At 37.2% G+C, this 25,700-nt stretch overlaps 1 protein-coding gene across 1 annotated transcript in view; it reads right to left on the bottom strand.

The window, feature by feature from the left end:
• The window catches only part of EXOC4 (exocyst complex component 4), a 675,663-nt gene that overhangs the window by 356,188 nt on the left and 293,775 nt on the right, over positions 1-25,700 (bottom strand). Inside the window, exon 10 of the mRNA XM_084896566.1 lies at positions 22,147-22,243. Coding sequence (XP_084752692.1) covers positions 22,147-22,243 — 97 coding nt within the window. The remainder of the gene's footprint in view (positions 1-22,146; positions 22,244-25,700) is intronic.

Genomic DNA, 25,700 nt, shown 5'->3' on the forward strand with positions numbered 1-25,700 from the left:
ACAGTTCCTCATGTTGTGGTGACCTCCAATCATAAAATTATTTTCGTTGCTACTTCATAACTGTAATTTTGCTACTGTTATGAATCTTAATGTAAATATCTGTGTTTTCCGATGGTCTTAGGCTCTACAGCAGCGGCCCTCAGTTAGGAAGTAACAAAGAAAATAATTTTATGGTTGGGGGTCACCACAACATGAGGAACTGTATTAAAGGGTCACGGCATTAAAAAGGTTGAAAACCACTGTTCTAAAGTTTTATGTAAGTAATCACAATTCATAATTTTTCATAAGATGTATTTGTATAATGAAATACTCTGCAGCTATAAAAAGAAGGATCTCTTATCCTTTGAGACAGCATGTAAGAACCTACAGCGTATTATGCTAAGCAAAATGAGCCGAAGAAAGACAAGTATCACATGATCTCACTTATATGTGGAATCTAACGAACAAAATAAACTGAAGAAAAAAAACATATCCAGAGTCGTGGGAGCATGAAACAGATGGACAAATCTCAGAGGGAATGGGGGTGAGGACAGAAAGAGATTAACCAAAGAACTTATATACACATAACACAGACAATAGTGCAGTGGCCTGGGGGGGGGAGGGGGCGAGCAAGGTAAATGGGGGGCTAAAGGAGGTGGGAAAAGGGGGACATCTGTAATGATTTCAATAATGTAGGTAAATGAAAAAGTAACTTGTAAAAAATTAGTCCTTATATTGGAAGTACTTATGCCAGTAGCTTTCCATCTGCAGTGCGGATATTAACTGTGGGTGTCATGGAAGAGCGGCAGTTATATTGTACATCATCAACATCATATCCAAATTACCTGGAAAAGGAAACCAACTTGCTTTCCCCTTTAGCTCTAAGCTGATAATGAAAATCAATCTACCAGACAGTACCTGCCTACTATAGTTTCAGAGTTTAAAAGTGAGGCCAGACAGGAGTCTTCAGAGTAATGTTTAAAATCATATTTTTAATAAATAAGCAATCTGTGTCTTCATATTATGGTTTCATGCTATGAGGCTAAATTCATACTATAAGTGAACCAAAGCCTATTTCTACTAGAGTTAACAATTCTTTTCTTATGATAATACAATCATTTTTCAGACTAATGAATCAGAATGTTTTCCTAAAAATGTTCAATTCAAAACATACAGAATCTGTAATGCTAAAAAAACTGTAGGTGCTGAGCTTTTCCATTTTTCCCTTTTGGAAGATATATCATCCTTTACCTACGTATTTATTCAAGTTTGAATGAAAAGTTCCTGCTTCAGTTCAGAGTTTGATCTTCTTGGCTATGATGTTTTCTTTGGCTTTGACCCTAATGAGAGGCAGTCTCTACACACGCTGTCAATCATCTACATCAAATGCCTGAGTGAGGAAAAACTTCTTACTACAGAACTCTGAGGCCCCCTTTGGGGAGAAAAAGGGGAAAATGTGGTGTATGACTTCTTTCCATTTCTCTTCTTTTTCACATGAGGGTACTTAGGACACATTCAAAGATCCTTTTAGGGTCATTTTAATTAAATTAGTAAAATAACTCTCTCCCTTCCCCCCTTTTTTTCTTTCTTTCTTTGGAGACACATGGAAATGTTTACTCTAGAAGTAAAACTGACCAACCAACTTCTTTCTATAGTAGGATAAAATAACCTGGAAAACAAGAATATGATTCCTGGCCTTTTCGCTCTTTGTATGTCTTCCACTGCAGTTATTTTAGAGATTAGAGTTAATCCCCCCAAACAGTGACCGTGCAGCAGGCTAGGGTATTGATTACATCTTATGATAAGAATACTTTGCCAGACCTGGGCTTCAATACTGTGTGAGCAGTGGCCAGGATTATCAGGGTAAAATGTTAATAGTAGATTCACTTCCCTGTTCCAGGGCTTAATTACTGCACGAGGGACCTTGAAATGGCCATTCCATTAGCTTTAAGTGGTACTAATTAGGCTTTGTAATTTAGACCCTATGTCATACATTGACACAAACACAGGGCATGCAAAGTTTCGGCTTTTTCTACAACAAAACACCAACTGAAGATTAAAAATGAGACGAAATAGTCTTAAAGGGCACAATTTTTATTTCAGAAAGGAAATAAGCAACCTCTGGTTGTTGCAGTGGGAGGAACCAGTGAGCGGAAAGCTCCAGTTCACAAATTAAATTCTGGCTGAATTTTAATATCAAGACTTGTTTTTCCCCTCACAGCACCAGAAATGCATTCCGGAGCCAACGTTCTCAAGTGAAAACATACAGTATTTAGACAAGCAGTAATTCGCTAGCAATGTTTCCACATAATCATTTCACAAACGACTGCTAATCATGCCATGTGAGGGAAATCTCTAAACTAGGGAATAATATATATGGCCATAAATGAAATTATCGCACTAATAAATAAAAGAAAAATGGTCAAATAAAAGAATTTGCTTGAAGCTGGTTCAGAGTACTAATAAAGTCTGTTTTGGGTATATAACCAAACCTTAGGAATATAAACATTCTCTTTTCCCTGAAATGCTTAGTAAAATTATTTCTCCCCAAAGTAGTAATATAATATTCAATAGTTTCCCATTCAGCCACTTATCATCTTAACTTCCAAGGACTAAGCTCTTAAAAAATTACCTATTGCTGAAACCGGTTTGGCTCAGTGGATAGAGCATGCAGACTGAAAGGTCTCAGGTTTGATTCCAGTCAAGGGCATCTACCTGGGTTGCGGGCACATCCCCAGTGGGGGGCGTGCAGGAGGCAGCTGATCGATGATTCTCTCTCATCGATGTTTCTAACTCTCTATCCCTCTCTCTTCCTCTCTGTAAAAAATCAATAAAATATATTCTTTAAAAATTACCTATTGAGGGCCACTCCAATAAGTTCCTGTCAGTGCACACTCTTCCTTCCCTCCCTCCTCACTCCCTTTAAAGCCACTAGTGGGCGCAGCACAGGTGGACGGAACAGCCCCAAGCCTCCTGGTGAAACCTCTGGCTGAGAAGAGGAGGCATTCCAACCCACTCCATTTTCCTCCTCCTGCTCCCAAGGACAGACACAGGCGATGACTGAAAGCATCAGAGAGGTTTACATAGAAGAAAGCGACGAGAAAGGCCCAGAACAGGCGCACGACTCCCTCCGAGCTTCAGAAACACAAAAGAGCATATTAGAAGTCAGGGTTATAAATAATCTTTCGTGGTAAAGAAGCAGTAATGTTTCACATATGGCAGGATCTGGCGGAGTATGTTACAGAGCCAGCTCATGAAATGCTTAGCTATCAAATGAATTCCAGTTGGCTGGGATATGAACTCTGTCACATAGACTGAAAACGTGATGAAACATCACTAAATGTAATGATAAGGAGCCATGGAGGTGCTGCTGGAAAAGTCATCATGAAGCTTCAGCTTGGGTAATGATTTTGTCAATATCTGGAGAAGAGGAATTCCAGGGAAATAGGAAACCTCTGGGGGATTCTGCAAACATTAGGAAGAAATTACACCGAGTTCATAAAACCAGTGCTTTTAAAAGGCGGAGGCATTGTTTTAAAACAGTGAGCTAAAAAAAAATGCTCGACACTAAATTTTAGAGCTTCAAGTGATTTTTCCTTTATGAGTGTGATAGTGAAGCTGAACACAGTTCCAGAAAAAAACCCACTGGAAACTCACACCATGTGCCAGAGAGAAAAATCGGGCCTTTCAGCTCGCTCTCCTGATCCTTAGGCAGTGGGGGAAAGAGCACAGGTATGTCAAGAGAAACGACTTAGCAAAATGAAATGGGCCCATGGCTTTCCTTTCATAAACTTCCCGGCATTCTTTCCCCAGAACTTCAGTTTAATGACACTGCAAATAAAAGATTCAACTAGGCGTTTTGCATCCTTTTTAGAAAAGCATGAACACTAAATGAACAAGTGAACTTAAAAAATTGATGCAATTTCTAAATTAAACTGCTAAGCATTTACTCAAACTTTTCCAAATAAATATATACATGTGGCCATTCTCTCTCACATCAGAGTAAGGTTTAACAAGAGGTCACTAACAAATGACCTGGGTAAGTCAGAACTGTTTTTCTCCTTTTATGGCCCCTACCATATCACCCTGTTCTAAAATAAGGAACAGGGAGAATGGGAGATATATGTGTTTAAAGCCAATTCATAACAGTGTCATAAAGAGTAAAATATTTGAGAGCAATATTATACTCATCATATCTCGTTGAAAAGAAGGAGAGTCTGCAATGGCAGAAGTAATTTGAGAAATAATGTAATGCTGCAAAATATAGAGACATGTGTGCTTTCCAGAAGATAATGCCAAGAGAGGATATTTATCAGGAAACATTCCTTTGGAGTATAGGGATTCTTGAAGATTTTTATTTTACTTCATACCAAGACCCAAAGCTAAACGAGAATTACAATGTTTGCTTCCAAAAATAGTCAAATGCTACTTCTGTCTTGAAATAGAGAAATTTTAAAAAATAAATTATATTTTAAATGGCTTGAAAATTTACCTTGGGTAAATTTATAAAGGTTCTTGTACAAATAATTATATCTAAATGAACCAGTTAAATTCATACAATTTTCCTCTAAATCAGCTCAACTATCTTTAGATGTTTATCATTTATTAGCAAAATGAAGAAAAGGGCATAGTAGTTGGACTAGACCACCATGAGATGAGCTCTGGGGTTCTGATCTTGGTCCGGCCTACAATGTCTCTGGGACCCAGAGCTGCTCATATTGTGTCTTTCATCTCAGTTTTTAAACAGGAAAATCACTTATTCTAATCCAGCACGGGAACTGTGTTTATGAACTGATTCCAGAATCTTCTACTGATTTGATATTCTAGACACAAACAGCCCAATCAGAGCCATCAGGGAAGAATCCAGAGTCTGAGAAACCTTCTCTTTTAAGGGTTTTGAATGAAGGCACATCTTTGAAAAACAGAGTGGGAGGTAGGAGTTCTGGGGTACTTCTGCCTAGGCTTCCATTTCCAATGGTGCGCTCTCAGGCAAGCCAGGGCAACTCTCTATGCCTCAAGTTCCTTAGCTATAAAATGGAAATAACAATAGTACCAACCACATAAGAGTTGCCGTGAAGACTGAACTAGCTATTACACGTGAAGCATTTAAAACATAACTGGGTGTATCATTAGGGCTCAATAATTTTAGTTACTTCTATTATTACTTATTGGAATTGACTGAGACCTTTATAAAACACAAGTGGATTGCAAAAGTAAGACCCAGAATGTACACTTAAATGACCAGTTCCATCTGCATTACCCTCACATTCCTAGAATTCAGAATGTTTCAAACTATTATTTATTCCCTTGTATACAATCCAAGATATAAAGATTCAAGTTGTGTGTTCATTACTATTTCTAGACACAAGTGAGAAACAATATTAATGTTCCAGAAATTCAGTGTTTGCATGGCATCAAACTTTAGGTGGCAAATTGGATGTGAGCAATGCAAGCAAAATCACTAAGACGGCATTGATAATCTGATTCCTTATATCACAGTGGTAGTTTTCTTGCATTTTGCTGTGGCAATGAATATAGACAATGTTGATCCATTAAGGACCATGCCTGCTGTCTTAATGTGTTTCTTCAAGTAATTCAATCATGTTTGTTTGGAAGAGACTTTGCGTTATCTTAGGGACATTCAGATACTACCAGGTTTCTTGGGGTATGCTAATGCATTTAAATTACAGAGGGGCTTCCTGATTGCATTAAACATGCATTCATCTTCCCTTCCTTATCTTTGCAGAGGGCATGCCACACGCTTTGTCATAACCAAATGCAAGCTTCTCTTGAGCTGGGGTTGCTAATTATATTTTGAAGAGCAACTGGTTTCTTTCTCAGTAGTTATTCATCATCCACCAAATAAAATCATATCTGAAATATGTGTAGCACACATAAATATATTTCATCTGACTCTTAAGTAAAGGCATATATGGATGAATCTCAAGAGTGAATTTGGTAGAGAGTCTAAAAGCCTAGGAAAAAACTAAAAGAAAAAAAATAGAAATTTTAGAAATATCAAGGTCATTAGGCAAAGCTCACTCTTTCTTTTTCAGGGAAAATAGACAAAAGAGAGCATGAGATGGAAGTAATACTCAAAAGAAAAAAATATTGACTCCCTTCGTAGTGACATTCACATAAATTGCTAGAAACAATTCATTCAAAATGTCAGCAGGACTACCTGCCTCCCCCCAATACAAAGGATACATAAAACTCCCTGCAGAAGCACTGGAGCCTGTGACAAAATTCCTCTAACTTGTACTTCTGTGATTATTTTTCTTCCAGAGAGAAGAGAAAATATGAGGAAATGAAACTTTTGACAGCCTTTGTGATGTGCAGTAAGGTGGACGTATGTTTACAAACTTCAAACCTGAGTGACTAGCTGCAACACCTTTGCTGACAGCCAACATTAAACACATGTCTTGCATGGAGGCTCCTCTGGGGGCGGGCTTGGGCTGGGAGAGGGGGCAGGGGAGGAGAGAGGAGCATGCTTGCTGTCAAGGGAAATTAATGGTCTACCTTAAGGAGTCTTACAGACCATCATTTTTATCAAAACTACATAAGGAGCAGTTTCCTTACGCCACAAAACTCATTTGGAAATTTATCTTTGTAATTAATTGATTTGGATATTAAAATTAACCCCAAGAAGGAAAACTGGACGCAAATGTATTTAGGAGGCAATGACCTTAAGGCACACAGGAGCACAAATCCTGAACTCTGAACTGTGCATGGTCACCTAACATATCTGTCACCATTATCACGCCGACACTGAGAACTGCAGGATCCCACTCTCCATGAAAAACTTACACTGTGAATTCACACACCAGATATTACTTAGAATCTAGTGTGTGCGGGACAGCAACAAGCTTCCAGGTATGCAAAGCCGACTGAAAACGCTCACTAGCACCTTCTTTGTGAGTGAGAAACATCTGAGGACCATGAGAAAAGAGACTTAGAGAATAATTTTATGCCAGGTCTACAAGCGCATAGAGGAAAGGGGAAGAGTACGAGGGGAGTCAGGTATCCCAGCAAAGATGTTGCTGAGGGGTGAGTAGAAATTCATCAGGTAGAGAAGGAAATGGCATCAGCTGAGAGAAAACACACTGGAGGAAGAGAGGCAGGACAGAGCACTGAGGTCTGCGGAATGTTAGAGTTTAGGATGATACAGGCTACAGGAAGCAGACAAAGAGATCATTCATTCAGTTCTAGAACTGACCCTGGCTCCTGGACCTTGGGACAGAGTTCCTGTTCAGTGATGACATTTTGAAAGTAACAGCTACAACTACTGAATGAGTGAGACAATGTACAGTGAGCCGAAAGGGGTTCAGGGCAGACTGTAGAGAACTTCTGCAGAGTGAGAAGGCAGAGAGTATAGAACTTAACAGGCCTGAGAAGAATGAAAGGCCAGAAATGGCTGTGACAGGAAAGTAGGAAGGAAAAGGTTGAAAGATAAAGCATAATCAGCTGTGAAAAGGATGACAAAATCAGGAGAAATAAGACTGGAAAATACCCTTGAGACTTGACAATCAGGTATTACAGGTCAGTAGAGTGCAAAGCAAACTTTGGGGAAGTGGGGGAAATGAAGAGCACAGATTGAATGGCTGGGTAGGGAGAAAGAGGCTTCTCAGTAATGGGTGAAGGGGTGATATGCAGAAGAGATTTTATGAAAGGAGAGAGGTGGAGTTGAGCATACATTTTGGTGTATCTCAGGGAAAGAGCCATTAGAAAGATAAAGACTGAAGACACAGGAGAGATTAGGTCTAAAAAAACAGAAAAGAAACAAACAAAAACAATATCCCAGAGGGGTGAAGAGAAATGGAATAAAAACTAGGGGAGGAACAGCTTCCAGAAAAGAAAGGGACACGCAGAGAAATGTGCCTCTGCACCAATAAAATTTTAAGGGTAAAGAAGGAGAACTGAGGGAATTCAGCACTGGAGGGTAAGAGACTTCTTTGTAATGGATTTTCTTTAGTTCTCAGATTATGGGACAACCTAATTAGAAATGTTTCCACAAAGGCCAGGACAATGTCTGGCTCACAGTACCTCCTGGATAAATATTTATTGGGAGGAGAGACTGAAAAATAATGAACAGAAAAATTTGACTATATGGAAGAATTCCGCCCCCCCCCCCCCAAATTCAGTTTACTTTAAGCATAGTCCAGTCCTGTTGGATGTAAGTTGCAGCATGAAAAATCAATATGTCAATCAAAACCCCAAAAAAAGTCAAGAATCAAGGCTTAAGAAGCAAAGGGACTCCCACATTTCAGAGATGATTGTGATTCCTTTTTTCCTCAGTGAGATCTTCTTTTCAATTTTCCTGAAAGCTTCCAAATAAGAAAGGACTGCAGATCCATTCGGGTGCCTTTCTGAGCGCTGATGCACCTCTATCCAACCTGCTCAGAATTTCTCATTCCATTTTAAAGAATGGATTTAGAGGCCCCTTTTCATACAATGTTCTTTTCTTATTTCCCACTTACATTTTAACAAAACAACATATGCAAACAGATACTGATGGCTTTGCTGCTGCTGCTGCCCTGAGTGCACTGGGCAGAGGGAGGGAATGGCCTGCCCTGATGGCACTGCTGCTCCTGGATCCAACAGCCAACAGGAAGGTGCAGGTGGATCAAAACACAGAAAGCAAAGGAGTGCACAGAATTGTGTTCTGATAGTCAAGCAGATAAAGTGAAGGCCATGTCCAAATATAATAAACAATAGAGTCAAGATAAAGCGGTTAAAGACACATCGCTTTTAAAATGTGAGGATTAAAAGCAAAATTCCAAAGATCTATTAAAATATTTAATACTCATCAAGTTTGTGTTGTGCTTTTACAATAAGCCCACCCACTTACCGATGATTCCTTTGCTCATTTACTCCAAGCATGCTTCACTGACTGCCCATTATGCACCACAGCCTTGTGAGTCTCAGCCAGGGTCTACTCACTGCAGTGCAGTGAGGGCCTTCCCAGCAGCCCAAGCCTGCTCACTGTTCCCTGCGATAGTCTTACATCCCTCGGACCCCTGATTAATCCCTCATGTCACACTTCTCCCTCCTTCTTGACTGAATTTTGTTGTTCCTAAACACAAGCTTACATATTGAAGTTTGCCTAAGAATGTTGCTTTAAAGTTGCAAACAATCTCTTTGAAAAGTATGGTTCTTAATTTTGAGGTCATAGTTTTACTTTTTCTGGTGTTGAAATTCCTTCTCTTGAATACAACTGGCAACCTATGTGAGTTGCCAGTTATTTTTTCTTTAATTGATTCAGAATCCCTGAGTCTGGGAAACATAGACTCAACTTCTTTTAGCTCGCCCGAATTTTACTTCCAAGATTGTAGAGCACGGTCTATATTTATCATGTGGACAATCTGGTCCTGGGCACACTGGTGCCTTACCTGGCTGGAACAAGTCTCAGGCCCCCAAGACCTCTTACCTGTCTAAGAGGCTCTTTAGCCCTGAGAAGGAAACCCCTATTTGTAACAAACTGCTGTTTGGAATTTTCTGCTGTTCTTAGATAAAATGTTGCTTTCTAGCCTGCTTTAGCCTGTTTGAAGAATGATGAAGATAAATTTAGCTGTATGACCTTGTAGGCCGGAGACTAGATATGCCCATAATTTCAATGCCATGCCAGGTGCATTTTTTAATTGGATAGAACTGTATTGTTTTCAAGCCCAGCATCGAGATAACCACTAAGTGCACAAAGGGCTGGCTCTTTAATAAAAAGGGAAGTTCTGCTTGTAGCCTTGCTAGAATTTGAATTCATTTTCTCTAAGCCCATCGCACAATGAATAAAGTGGGTGTCTCCAAACTCTCCTCCTGCATTGTTTGATTATTCGGAATCTCTGTAACAGCCCCACAAGATAGGAAATAAAAAATTTTCTTAAAAAGTTGTTTTGAAGAGGTTTCAATTTAAAGCAGTTTTAGGACCATAAATCCTAAAAAAATTCTCATTTATTCAAAAATAATAATTGGCTATTGTTTTTATAACTATAAATTTTAGTGACATCTGATACAATGATTAACATAAAGAAACCAAGTACTGTTGCTACTCCCAATAGAGTAGATGACTAACACAGACACAATGTCCTACTCCAAAGAGGAGCTTTTTGTATGATTTCATTCATCTGAAGTCCCATCACAGGCGAAGCCAGTCTCTCTACAATGAGGAAATCAGAAGAATAGCTACCTCCTAGAAAAGGGTATTGACTGTAATATGAGAAAGGTTTTGGGGGGCCTGAAGAAGACCTATATTAATGTTCCATATTTTGGTTATGGTTATTCTTGTGTAAACATTCATACAAATTATTAATTGCTTATCAGGAATTGTGCATATTAATGTATGTTACAGCACAATAAAAATGACAAGAAACAGAATAGCTTGTAAAATATTTACAGATTCTGAATTCACAGAATCTAATTAAGATACCCACACCCATATTCATTCACTAAAAAGTGATACCCTAGAAACTTCTGCCATTTCACTTTGTTCTTCTTCCTGTGCTCAAATACTTTCCCATCTACCTACAATGTGGTAGCTTCCAGTAATAGGCTGTAAAGAATGCTGAACTTAACCAAAGTAATCTGCAAATAATTCCTATTTTTCCACAAGTACTGAAGACTATTTGAGGACATCAAAAACTCCAATATCTGTTTCATTTGCAAAAGAACAGACCCAGCATTTCCAAGTGAAAAACCACTATTCTTACAAAAAATTGAAATTAAGGTTATTAAAAACTAAATCGTCTTCTATGATACTTCCACCTCTATTCTTTATATTTGTCTGTTCTTGCTTATCTTGCATGAATCAAAGAACTTGCCTTTTTCTCATTGAGTAACACAATCTCAAAAAATAGTCTTGCTTAGTTTGAGATTTATTTTTGTTTGTTCATTTGTTTTTGAGTATAAAAGAAAAATAAAAAGGGTTTCTTGACCATGAAATGGAAAACATTTCCCTTTTGTTATGACATATAAAAAAAACACAGTAGGCAAAATTAATGATTCAATGTTCAAATGACCATTACTGAAAGTAAAAAAAAATAAAAATAAAAATAAAAAAAAAAGCTTTAAATGACCAAGGATGAGCCCTGGGTATTAAGCAGAAGCCCCTATAAGAAAATATGCAAAGCACAAATAAGAAGACAAATTAATAGGGGTGAGAGTTTCTTTTCTGAGGGGCAAGGGAAACAGAAAATAATTTTGCAAATTATACAGAGAAACAAGGTATGGCCAACACTGGAAGGAATATATAAGTTATTAAAGGTAAAGACCATGTTTTTCCTCTAGGTATTCCTACGACATTTTTTATACCAAATTACATTATCAATTCAGGTTTCAAAATCAGATGTAAATGGGCCTGTGGCTGAACATAAACACATTTCATTGAATGCTGAATAAGCATATTTTGGTTACTGCATCCAAGGCAAATGCATGCACAGAATGCATAAAAAGCAGCACAAGTTATTTACACATTTTGCACTGAAAAGACTCTTCTCTATATTTTATATGTAAGCTTCCAACAATGTTCATTACTAATTATAAAATATAACTGATAATAAGAAAACCTACATCCAAAATGTCTACTTAAACAAGGTCAAAATCATAGCAGCAGTCACGATGACTACAGGTTTATCTGGGAACATGGTTTTAGTTCCACATTAACTTTTACAGCAGAAGAAAGCCAGTCTTCATGTTGCCTGAAGAGTCACTGAGTTAACCTAAACTATCATGGACCAGTTACGGGCCCAGGAAAAACAAACAGAAAAATATATAAATAGGAGCAGAGAAGGAAAAATGAAAGAGGACAGAAGGAAAGCCTGTAACAACTGCTCTTGATACAGCAAAACACAAGTTTCCCTCTTAACCTTGTGTTGGAGAACAGAAAGTCAAAGCTGAAATAATGTAGAAGTCAACTATGACTCCTTGATCCTGCCAATGAGCATCAGAATTTAACTGGTATGAAAAAGTAACCCAAATGCACAAACAATGAAAGAAACCTTTCTATCCAGAGCTCCGCCTACACAATCTATTAGAATGACTTACAATCGCAGATTTAAAGAATGTAGACCTGACCACAGAGCATGGAGTTCACTGCATCCCAAATTCACTTCTGTGTCAGCATCTCCAGGGGACTGTCTTCCCTGGAAACTTATTGTCTCTGAATTGCCATGTTCATTAGAGAATTATCAGTATGCAGAGTCACATTTCTTTAACATCCAACCAATGTTGGAGTTCTAATCCATATTTATGCAACAACAAGATACTAAACTGCTTTATCTCTTGTGATATACATTTATTTGAAAATAGGGATCAAATCTTCTGTTTTTCACTAACAGTTTTGGTTCTCCGACTGGTTCTCATAAGAAATGGCCTGTACTCCCTGTACTCTCCTCTAACTAGACTGACATTGTTGTTGAGATGTGGTTTGATATTTGTGCTGATTGGCTTTCCATTTTCTAAAAAAAAAATTGCCAAGGAGTTGCAATCAGAATTCAGCCATATAGTGCACATATTTTGAAAATATGTAAGAAAAAGAAAGGCCTAAAAAAATTATAATCTCTAAAAGTTAGTTTGAAGATTAAATGCATTTAACAGCTGTAATATAAATTCCAAAGTGGTTATTCAAATGAGGGGTTTGAAATCTAAATATACCACCATTCAAGTGCTTCATAGGCCTTCACCGGTCAGACAATCTGAAAACAGCAATATTTTTCATAATTCTGAGGACAGGACAAAAACCGCTGTGTTTCATAAAAATTCAATAGGGAAGCCACGTTTCCTCTCATGCATGAATAATGTATGATCTCCAATGTTATTTGCTAGACTATCTAATCACCAGCATCTTTCAAAATGTCCAGCTTAGCTTTAGCTCATTAAGGACAAACATGTATCTGTATAAAAATATACCTGTGAAGAGTCGTAATAATATTCCTCCAAACACCAATGCACACATCACACTGACATGTGGGGATACATTTTGTGCATTCTCAAAGATAAAAATATTGGGAAAAGAAATACAAAGAAGTTATTTCAGCTTGTGACATTCATGCTTACTCTAAATAATCAAACTTAATTCCCTCTTTCAAAACAAACCACGCACATCCCCCACAAACACACAAACATTCAAAAACTGACCCAGGAGCTATTGCACATTTTTTAAATAAAAGTGAAAAATCTAATGGAAACAGAGCAAGTGACTAAATAAGAAAGCTTTTAAAGCAAGGTTTCTTCTATTAGAAAAGATTTTAGGAAGGGTGTCCCACTAATCATGAAAAAAATGATAAGGCAAAAGTTACTCTATGCACCCATAAACTTTTAATGTAGTAATAAGAGAAAGAAAAGGCAAAAAGCATCTAAAGTTCTAATAAGTAGCCTCATATTTAAAAAATGTATGTTTTTATTAATTTTTAGACAGAGAGGAAAAGAGAGGGAGAGAGAGATAGAAACATAAATGAGAGAAGAACATCATCTATTGGCTGCCTCCTACAGCGCCCCTACCCATGTATATGCCCTGACTAAGAATAGAACTGGGTGGACACTCAACCAATAAGCCACACCAGCCAGACAGTGTGTTTAGTCAAATGATAAAAGTCATAATTTTGGATCAGTACCATAAAAAAGTAAATTTCTAAATTCACCTTTATATTTCTATATTTTATCCTATAACACACTTTCTAGTTATGACAGGGGTAAAATATATGAAAAAAATGTAATATCCCATTTTAGATATGAAAAGAAAGACTGACCTATTTCAATATCACTACTAAAGAAAAATAATTTTATATTATATTTTTATTCATATCTAATGAAAACAACATTCACTGCAAATCAACAAATATTTTGCTAAGCAATCCGATAAATTGCCCATTTACTCCTTTAAACAAATGTTAACGGTGTGCCCCATTTGTGTAGGAGATGCATCTGAATCCCTATTCTCCCTGCCCTGTGGAAATAATGTTAGGAAACAACTTGAGAAAGGACAGACTCAAAGAGCAGAAATCCAGGATGTTACAGGAACTCAAATTTGGAGTTTTGAAGACCTAAAATGACGTTACCAAATTTACTCATTTATTAGCATGAGTTAGTGCCAGAATAAGTTAAAAAGACCTCTTGTGTTAGACCCATTTTAGAGCATGATATACAATTCATATGCAGTTACAGAGTTTTCTATAAAAAAAACTGTGTAGATATGTTGGCAAAGCTTGTTACAAAACAGATAAACAAGCAAAACAGGCCTTCTTCTGCAGAGCAGCCAGTCAGCCCATCCTACTCTTTACAAGAAAACAGTACTTTGCAGTTCAGCCACAACTATTCTTTGTGAACTCCCATATACCTGGGATGTCCCACAGAAGAAATAAGTCCTTAATAATATCTTGAAAGGCTAATGGCATTGTAATATTTGCTCCATATCTCTGGATAATACCTCAAAGTGGGCTATATCAAAGACTTCTTTTCCATTTCAGTACACATCATTGTTAAGAGGGACAAAGGATTTTCACTATGTTAATTGGAGAAGTGCTAATAACGTCACCATTAAAAACAGGGCTTCCTAAGTGTTTCAAAGCCAGCAAGCTAAAGCCTGACAGCCATTACATGAGGCTCTCTGGGTCTTCAGAGTGACTGAAAGTTTCAGATCTAGTTCCCCAAATTTTTTACAGTCTAAATATAATGCCATCCTCTTTTAAACAAAAAGTAGAAATTTTTGCCTTGACAACCCTGTGTACAAGCTCCCTGCTTATAGGCCCTGGCCTGCACTCCAGCACCACCCCCCCCATTCACACCATTCTATTCACTCTTCCTTGAGAGTATTCATCTTCTTCCAATCCAATGCCATTTCTCAGAAAGGCCTTCCCAGCTCACCTTCTATAAAATTGTGTCCCTACCACCACCACCAGTCATTACCAAATTTCTATATTCTTGGTGGTTCTTCATAAACACTTCATAAACCTGGTAATGTTCCCCAGGTGGACTGGTTTACTTTTTCTTCTCTGACTTTTCTGCTGGACTAAATTGCATGCAGTCAGAGACTTGTCAATTGACAGATGGAAAGTAAGTGCTCAATAAATTTTGTTAAATTCATAAGGCAATAAATTTTTATTATTATGCTTAATAATAACAATGGATTTTATAAGCCTTTGATCTACCAGTACTGTCAATATGTCGAATTATAAATGCAATAATGAATACAACAAAAATAAAAATGTTAATCACAATGGCCTTGGAGTTCGAATATCACTATTAGAAACATAACTTTGTTACTGGCATAATCAATGCTAGAGCTTTTCATTCCTCAGGTTTGGCTTCAGCCATTTCCTGATCCCCTGACTTTAATTTCACAGCTATTCACAACCAGGCCATAAGAAACACTGAAACAGTACCCCATACTCCTGCTAACTGGCAGCTCCTGTATCTGTCAAGATTAACTTTTAGAAGTTACTCTTTATGAAGACAAATATGAATTGATTATGTGGTTACAATTACTTGTTCTTACAGTCGATTGCCTTGAGAAAGGCACACAGCCAGAGATACTGTCCATCACCAAAGCCCCAGGTGCAAAGAAAATTTCAACTCATTAACTGACCTAAATGCCAGCCTACTCCTTAATGACCAATAAATATTTCATTTTTGTTCTACCCAGGAAGACTTAATTGCTGTCTGATTTCAATGAAGTGTTGCTGATAACAGTGAAAAATGTTCACTGCCTACATATTCAATATTCAAGTTGTGTTCCACAGAGTAAGCCTCAGTGGCATTTTTACAACTTTAAATGGCACCATCATCTACTATGTCTTCAGCCTTTTACCTCTGCCAAGTCACCCCAAGACTGCAAACATCTGTTCTTCAATTTGTCTCATAAGAAACACACTTCATATATGCAAAGTGCTCATTACCCGAAAGAGCCAAATGCCTTTTAAGAGCTAGTTGAAGCAATAAGCAAAAGAAAAAAATACATTGTCAGTTGAGCATTTAAATTTTAAAATGTTAAGCCTTTGGAGTCCCTAAATATTAGAAAAGCTCTTCCCAATCACAGAATCACAAAACTCAAAAGGTGAAAAGAAAAATACAGACCAACCAACTCCTTTATTTTATATATCAATACATAAAAACTTAAGACTCACAGTGATCTCAAAAACATCAAAAAATGAACTATAATCATCTCTACCTTACTCCCAGCCCACTTTCAGCTGTCTATCCTCTTACCATACAATACAGAAAATGCCTATACATTGGAACAGTGGTCCCAATGCTAAAGAAGTGACTAAATAAACCATTTACTAAATTAATGTCCACAGTGTGTTCTAAATGCAATACTTAATGTATTATCCACAGTAGATAATTAAGGTTAAAAGAGATCATAAGGGCAGGACCCTAATCCAATAGGGTTTATGTACTTAGAAGAAGAGGCCACATGAGGACCTTCCCTGAAATGTATCCTTGGTCCTGACTTGTCCTAGCTCTAAACACTTGGAATTCCTGCCTCTCAAGCAATGATGGGGGGCATCAAATCCCAGCCTGCCTTTGATGATTCCACCTTTGAAACCAGAGCCTACAAGAGATGGTGATGGCAACACAGAGCAATGCAAATAGGACTTTGTTTTCATTTGTAACTGTCCTCACTAATTTGCCTTATTGGCCCAGAATACATGCATAGATGGATAGATCAGAAGACAGAGCAAGCATTAGATTGTATTCTGAATACTTCAGTTAGATGCTACAAGAATTTAAAATACATTTTGTTGTCAACCATTTTCTGCTATACAAAGAAATTGTACTAACAAATCTAAGACATGAAGATTCTTTGTTTTCAGATTTTTAGAAAATAAAGATTAATGATGATAATAAGTAAATGAAAAAGCAAAGGGAAAAACAAATTCTCACTCCTTCCCCCTCAAATAGCAGCCACAAAGTCATTATATATTAGTTGTTATTAAAAAGTGTTACACTATGTTAAACTATGGTTGATACCTCAATAAAATGTACTTCATTGGTGAAGGTTTAGTTATATTTAGATCATGGTTAATAATTACCATAATATAATTATTCAAAATAATATTTTTTAACAATCTAAATTCATGCCAGACCTAGACAAAAGAAGAAAAATATGCCATTCAAATTTCAACATTAACATTTCTCCCTTTTGTTCTAAAATTCAAGGCCTAGAAAATAAATTCCATTTATCATAATGAATCTACCATTCCTCTTGCATGTTTTACAAGAAAGCTATAAAAATAACAAGGTCAATGGGAAAAAGGCACCAGTCCTATCATTTCCAAGGTCTATATTTTGGTGCAAGTATTTCAGAACCCATCCAGGTGTGGCTTGAAGTGTGTTTATTTCAATATGGTTTTGTTTGATTTTTCATTTAAACCCATGGTTGGCAAACTGGGGCTCGCCACTCACATGCAGTTCTTTGGCCCCTTGAGTGTGGCTCTTCCACAAAATACCACAGCCTGGGTGAGTCTATTTGGAAGAAATGGTGTTAGAAGAAGTTTGGGTTTAAAAAATTTGGCTCTCAAAAGAAATTTCAATCATTGTACTGTTGATATTTGGCTCCATGACTAATGGTTTGCCAACCACTAATTTAGACCCACAAGGAGAGAAATTGATCAGATGACCCCTTATTGTCCAAAGCTTAAAGGCTTAATTGCACACAGTGCCTTTTTAGAACAAGACTGAAGCAAGGATACTACTATACTTCATCTTTCTAAACCTTCACGCTCTAAGACAATTTTCTGGTTTATGAACCAAAAAAGAGAAAATGGTATGAAAAAGCATTAAAGAAACAAATCAAGGGGTCATCAGGGCTAATGGGGAGTGAGCAAACAGGAAGTCAGTATATTTGCCTCCAACAGCGTGTGCATTTCCTGGTGATGGGCCGGCATTAATTGAGAAGAGTATAAGAACAAGTCTGCAAGGTTACCAGATCTGAGGAGCCTGTGCAGTAAGTTTATGTGAGGACAGTATAAACAACTGCTGAGCATATATAAAACAGCATAATGGGAATCCACGGTGTGGTGTTCTCAGCAGGTGCTTCAGTTTTCTATACAGAAAACCTTCAGGCTGCAAAGAATGCACTGGCAGCTGAATAAAAATTATGAAAAGAAATGTTTCAATAAATAAAGTGTGGAAAAGCCACAGCCAAAGTTTCTAGAAGACAGAGAACAGTGTTGCTAGACACAGGAGAAGTGAAGGGAAGGAAAAATGAAGGCCCTGCTCCACACGGGGGAGGGTTTCTTCCTTCCTGGTGGAAAGAGTTTGAGATTCCTCACTGAAAGAGTTGAGGAAAACAATGACATCATGTTTGAACAGTGCTGGCTTGTGATAAAAGTCAATTAGTGATGAGTTCCTTCTGAACTTATTTTTAATATGGAGTTATAAAGACTCATTATTACAATCAAGGAGAAAGAGTGGAAAATTGAAATGGAAATAAAATTAGTCACTCCACTCGAGCAGAAACACATCTGGATGGGACTGCTTGGTGACAGGATGTGATCGCTCAATAATGTCAAGCTGTTTGCAGAGGCTGTCCCAATTTACATTGTGGGTGTAAGAGAACCCACTGATCAACCTCCTCTCCAATAATTGGTGTTTGCGTCTTTCTAATTTTTTGCCACCTACGCAGCCACCAAGTGAGCAGGCAAGAATTCCATCTTATGTTTTTGTCTTCTCAGAACCTGGCATAGAATCAGAGTTCGAGAAATAATCAGTGAGTAAAAATGAAGTGATGGAACTTACATCTGAACGTTGGTAACTTGTTCTGGTTTTCTTTTTAAATTTTAAAATTATGCTTTTTTCTAACTTTCCATTCTTCTACACTGCCTCTCCCACTATGTTACATCTTCTTTTAAGTCATAAGTTGCTAAATCACATTCACTTTAGCACAAAACAAACAAACAAACAAACAAAAACCAAAAAGCAAACAAGGAGCAAAAGGATGAAAAGTATATCTATACATATTTAAACAAGCAAGCCCATAACAATAAGAGTGACTATTTCTAAACAAGACCCCAGATCTAACTTAGAGAAAAACACATAATACAGGCATTCAATAAACATCGCATTTATTAACCATAAATAAATGAATGACTATAAAAGAAATGGGAAATTTTCAAATGATAATAGTAAAAATAAAGTATACTAGTATGACAATGCACTCTGATTCTCCTCATTACTGAAAGTAAACTTTCAAACTTTAGAATAATAAATCTAATAATCAGCAGGTGCTGAAGCACAAAAACTAAAAGAAACAAACAAATAAATAAATACTAAAAGATCTTAGTCATTTGAAGTTTCATAAGCCCATCAGGAGTTATCAGCTAAAACTCTGTAATGGTTTGAGAAGATAAGTTGCACTTTGAGTCAAAGGCTAATTTAAAGTCTATGATGATCACCTTCTTGGGAAAGAGTTGATTTACCTTGCAGACCACATAATATTAAGAGTTACACAGAGAATAAATGCATGATAAACTATTGTAATCATGCAACAAAACTTTCTCCAGTTGTAATCAATGAAAATCTAATGCTGGCCTTTGTGGCTCAGTAGAAGAATATCTAACTGCCCACTGAAGGGTCTTGAGTTTGATTTCTGATAAAGGGCACATACCTGAAATGCAGGTCAGATCCCTGCCCCAGGTTGGGCATATGTGGGAGGCAACCAATTGATGTGTCCCAGATTATGTATCTCTCCTCCTACCCCTGTCTCTCTTTCTCCCTCTCCCTTCTCCCCCTTTCTACTCTCTCTAAAAAATCAATGGAAAAAATATCTTCACTCCTCAGGTGACTATTGAAAATAAAAATAAAAATTAAAAAATAATAATATAATTCTGAATGAATGTAGAGACCAAACATGTAAGTAAACCTTATAGGAATATTCTCAAGCCTCAAAACAACTCTTCAGTAAAGCAGGCACAAATAACACTAAACAATAATTGTCAAGAACTGTAATGCATTAAGTTCTACCAGTATTTTACACAAATTGCATTTTATTAAGTGGGAAATGGTAAGTTTTTTCCATTCAACTAACTTCACATTGAAACAGGAAAAATGTTTCTGGGGAAAAAGCTCTTGAAAAGTGGCTATTATAAACACTGCCAAAAACTTCCCGAGTGTTTGTTTCTTTTGTACTTAGGGACAAATGTAAGCACGAGGATTCCATTTACCAAGCCATGCAGAACTCTGCAGTCAATTATGGCGTTCAATCTAGGTTAGAAGATGCCTATACTGATTTAGGTAATTTCCCATTTTCCTAACAATTAGCAACATTAACTAAGTAGAAATCAATTGTAATTGGAGAAGAGAGTGAGTACTAAATTAATTACCAAAGTTAGTCGATATATGAGAGAATTGTTACTTAATCCAGAAATTCTATATGCTTTAATTTACCTATTTCATAGGTATATAAAATCAACTACATTTAGAGCAATAGTCTTAATTCTCTTAATTCAGTCATTATTAAATTACATGAATTTACTCAAATGTTTGCTAAACCAATTTTTCAAAGGTTAATAACATTTCTTTTAAAATCTTTTATTTTTAGCCGAAACTGGTTTGGCTCAGTGGATAGAGCGTCAGTCTGTGGACTGAAAGGTCCAAGGTTCAATTCTGGTCAAGGGCATGTACATTGGTTGCGGACACATCCCCAGTGGGGGGTGTGCAGGAGGCAGCTGGTCAATGTTTCTTTCTCATCGATGTTTCTAGCTCTCTATCCCTCTCTTTTCCTCTCTGTAAAAAAATCAATAAAACATATATTAAAAAAAAATTTTTTTAATAAAATCTTTTATTTTTTATTGTGCAAAAGTGGGGTTTTTTATTGTTATTGTTGTTGAATCTATTTATTTGTGCTTTTTGCATTTAAACCTAAATGGGTAAAGTATTCTGGTACAATTTTTAAAAACTGGTTAAAGATTAGAATTAAATAAATTCTAATGATATCAATTTAGTAATTCTTGGCTAATGAGTTGATAGGATAATTCCAGTAATAACGTACTTATGTTTTGGAAAGTACATATAGTATTATCTCTGACCAATTCAGTAGCATCTGTTTAACCATTAATCCAAATGCCTCAAATATTATAGAAGTTACCTAATAAAGTTAACATGATGATGTGAGGTATCTAACTTTTAATTAATTCAAGAGTTTCTTATTCATTGTATGAAAATATAGCAAAAATATACACTGGTTATTACCAAGAAAAACATACAACTAATATTACATTAGATATTATATTAGTCCCAAAAGTTCTCTTTTTTTATTGTAGCCAAAACTCATAATTTACCATCTTAATGTCTTTCAGGGATGCAGTACAATAAGTGTTAACTATATGCACATTGTTGTAACAGATCTCAAGAACATTTTCATCTTGCAAAACTGAAACTTTAGATCCATTGAACAAACCCCCTTCCCTCATCCCAAAAAGCACCCTTTTAATGGTACTTAGGGCTTAAATTTTTTAAAAAAATAGAATTATCATGGATTCTTACTTTCTTACGTCATAGTATCACAATAATCTGAGCAATGTAATAGTCACCATCAAGTTTTCCTTCTACATATAAAAATCATGTATTTAACTGATATAATATCTTTAGTTTTATAAATCATATTTGTTCAGAGACCTGCCAATTCTCAAAGAAAGTCAAGTAATTAGTGTAAATTAATGAGACAGATCACTGGTCTGCAATTTTTTGTTGTCAAGAGCTGAAGCATAAGTATTTCGGGCTTTATGGGCCATATGGGTTCTGCTGCAAATATTCACGGCTGCATTTGTAGCACAAAAACAGCAATGGGCAATATATAAATGAATGAGCATGACCGTGTGTCAATAAAAATGTATTTATAAAAACATGTGGCAGGTTAGCCCTCTCCCATGGGCCCTAGTTTGCCAATCTCTGAAATACATAAGGAGAGGAAGGAAAAGATGGAGGAAGGAAGAAGAGCAGGGACAGGGAGTAGGAGAGAAAGTCTAAAGTGTTTATGAAGTATTACTCCTGAGAACAGGCAGCTACTTAGTGGGGTTGACATTATTTATTCTATTGACCACTTTGATAGAGAGGCCTTAAGAAATGGAGCAAGTTTTCTTTTTTATGATGTTTCAATGCTGACTGACCTATTAGTGTTCTGCACATCTGCATCAATAATGAAAGTATTGACCTTCAGTGTCTACGCAGGATTGGACTTACCTTAGCAGCGGATGGAATATGACGGTGATATTTCTGGCTCCAGGTTTGCAGACAAATTTTGTTCCTCCACCTTCTATTAAATTGTCATCAGGACCCCCTTTCAGAAAAAAATTTTAAAAAAATAGAGATATAGTTTTTAGAAATATTATAAAGAAATAAACCAAGCATATCTCAATAAATGTTATGGGGACATAAGAAGGACCATCTTTGAAAACAATTGCCTTCAATATCTACAATACAATTTGGAATGACTTGGTCTAGCCTTCCACATTAAATAAACTATGAATGAGCATTTTCATGGAAGCACAGTGGGAATAAAGAGTATATTTCAAGAAAAGTGCAAGGGTATAGCTCTTGCTCTCTAATCACCAGTATCTATCTTGGACAGTACAGCACAGAAAACTTTCAAGGGAAGAGAATGGCCATTCAAAGTTGTCCAGGGCAGTAAAGGTTGGAGCAAAGACCCAAATGAACTCAACTGTCTGTATTTCATCAAATCTAAGATCCCATTGATTGAAAGATCTGCTATTATTTTAGTTTAACAGTAAGTAAACTACAGAATGTTTCCTTATCACTTAGGATCTTTATTTTTTTCTTACTGAAAAGTTCCTTTTAAAATAGGTGGATGTTTACTATAAGTCTCACATACACATGAAATAAGGAGATATAAGAAAAATAAACTGGTTGAGAAATTCCTAAAACTATGGAATACTCCGAGTCCAGCGCTTCTGAATGACCCCGGGTTGTGACTACCCTTGTTTTCTAAAGATTGTCAGCAAGTGAGTTTCTTAGAGGAGTGTTTCCAGCACTTTATTTCAAGCTGCTCATTGATATCCACTCAGCCAGGTTTGATATATTGATATGTTCTTGATGCCATCAGAAGATCTAAAGAAAACATGTCCCTGTACTAAGGGAGACTCATATTCATTCCTCAAATGGTCCTTAAGAGGTTCATTATCTGAAATAGAGTCACAGTATGAGGAATAGTCACTCAATTCCCACACACTGAGGCAAAACAAGTCATTATGACTGTCTTCAGCTGGACAGCCATTAAGATGCCATTGATTACAGATATATCCTGATCACACAGAGTTTAGGATGCGAAAACAATGTATATTTTACGGTGTTGGGAGAAATACTCTCCTTCCACCCCCAATGCTCAGATTTCTTCCCATTAAAATAAAGCTTTATTAATGTAATCCCTAACCGCTCTCCATCTTTAACCCACTCCAGGGAAAGTGAACTAACTCCTCTGGTAAAATTGAGATGAAAAAAAGCTGGGCATACTTGCTTCAGCAACCCCCCTTATTCTGTTTTAGAAACCTAATGACATATAACAGCCTAAGCCACTAGCTGACCTACTGGTAGCTATGACATGCATTAACTACCAGGGGGCAGATGCTCAACGCAGGAGCTCTGGTGGACAGCAACTTTGCAGAGTGCCCTCTCGCACTCAGGGGCTCCTTGGGGAATGTCAGGCTGACAGTTTCAGCCTGATCCCCGCTGGGCAGGCAGAGGGACCCCACTGGTGCATGAATCCGTGCACCGGGTCTCTAGTAGATAATAAGTGTGGTCTTGCTAAATTTAGTAATAAAGCTTCTGCCTTGTCAGAGAAGGACGAGTGGTCCAGGACCCTCTGTAAGTGGGTGCGCAAGTCAGTTTAATTTTGATGTTCATTTAGAACACTCTGGCCTATATCAATATAAAAGTAATTTTCATCTTTCATCTATCTTATGTTATTTCTGAAGAGTTTCAGGACTCTGACAAGAAAGATACATGCCACAAAATGGGCTTCTCAAAACCTTCACAATTTGCATTTACAATGTTTCCCTTATTTTTTCTAAATTAAACATTTTCTTTCTAATTATACTTCTTTGCATGACACCAAACACAGCTTAATCTCACCTGATCTATTATCTATCTTAATGGTCTCTGAGGCATCTTGGAAATTGACTGATAAAAACATGTGAAGCTTCAGAAATCCATAGCGCAGATCCTCAAGAGTTCCCAGGGGCACCAGAGTCTAGACAAATCCCACTTGGATTAGTTGTTTCCACCAACTAATCAGAGCAAGGTCTGTCTTAAGAAAAACAGAAAATACAATGGCATGTTCAGCGCTTAAGTCTAAAGCATGAGCTATTTTTACTCATTAGAAAGAAATCCATCTTATTGTACTATCTTTGCCTCAGTGATATGACTGTTCTGCTGGGTTAAAGGAGAGCATCAAGACCAGCACAAACATTGCTCCTTTATAAAAATCCTCCTCCGAGGTCCCTGGATAGTCACAGACAGAAAAAAAGCAGCAGTCAATAAGCCTCCTTTATCAACACTTCCCCTTCCAAGATCATAAAATCTAGACACAATTGAATCACCAAGGAAATGGGGGGAGGGGGAGCAGGTGTATAGAAGAAACCTGGTTATATTCTACACTCCAGGGACAACATAACTGACCATGGAATAAACGAATTCACACAAAAAATAATGCCTAAATCTACTAGATGTGAGCATATCTTTTTAAAGACTACATGATCTCCAAAGGCTTTTAAAAATTCTGATGTTCTGTGATTTTTGGTATTCAATAATTAAATACAGACCTGATCTACCCACCTCCAGTCATTTATTCTAAATACCTGTTAGCTATAGACACAGGATTACTGAAAGCTTGGGTAGAAATATGAAAAAAAAAAAAAAAAAAAAAAGAGACTTTAAGCTGAAGAGCAATTCCACATACAAGAACTTTTTTGTTACTCCAGTCCTGCTATCAAGGGCCCGCTACACTGTATTCGCTGAGATGTCCTCCTTACAGACCACAAGTTTTTAACCTCGCTTACTAAATTTCCAATAAACAGCACTGACCTAGGGAAAATATTCTTGAAAACAGAGCTGTCACAACCAAAGGTAAAGGCTGTGGCCAAAGACCACACAGACTGTGATTCTCTGTGCTCTGAGATTTATTCTAGCCGGCTAGCAACTGGGCGAGCAACCAGGCCGGGCAGTCCTTAGATGCCTTCCCAGAATCAAGGAGCTGCTGCCATGAGCAGTCCCAGGGAGCACGTTGTTCAATCCTGAGAAGAGCACAGGATGGCCCAGAGCCTCTCTCTCCCGCCGTTCATTACACTACAGTCTACCTGGGCTGGAGAGGCCAGGTGATAGGCACCAGAGAAAACAGTAAATGATGATGGATGGCTGGGGAGAAGGGAGACGGACAATAGCAGTACAAGGAGAAGAACTGCTCCGCAGAAAGGAGGGGCAGAAATGCCCCGGCCACATTTCCTGTTTCTGACAATGAGGACAGGATGGCAAGAGGCACCCAGGCCACCCAATGACTGTGGAGATGACAGCCTCTTAGAGCTCACAGTTAGTCCTTCATTTAGAACTCATTTCCTTATAGTTAATGAACTCCCAAACTTATCTACTAGGTGTACCAGTTCATAATGGGGATGTTTTTCAATAGATGGAGCTACACATATGTTGATATATATGTGATTTGACATGTATGCTATTTTGTTGTATTGACAGCAAGCTTCAAAACTTCATATGTCAAATTTGCTGAA

Source organism: Pipistrellus hanaki (assembly GCF_964339955.1).
Source record: "Pipistrellus hanaki genome assembly, chromosome: 10".
NCBI classification, from domain to species: domain Eukaryota; kingdom Metazoa; phylum Chordata; class Mammalia; order Chiroptera; family Vespertilionidae; genus Pipistrellus; species Pipistrellus hanaki.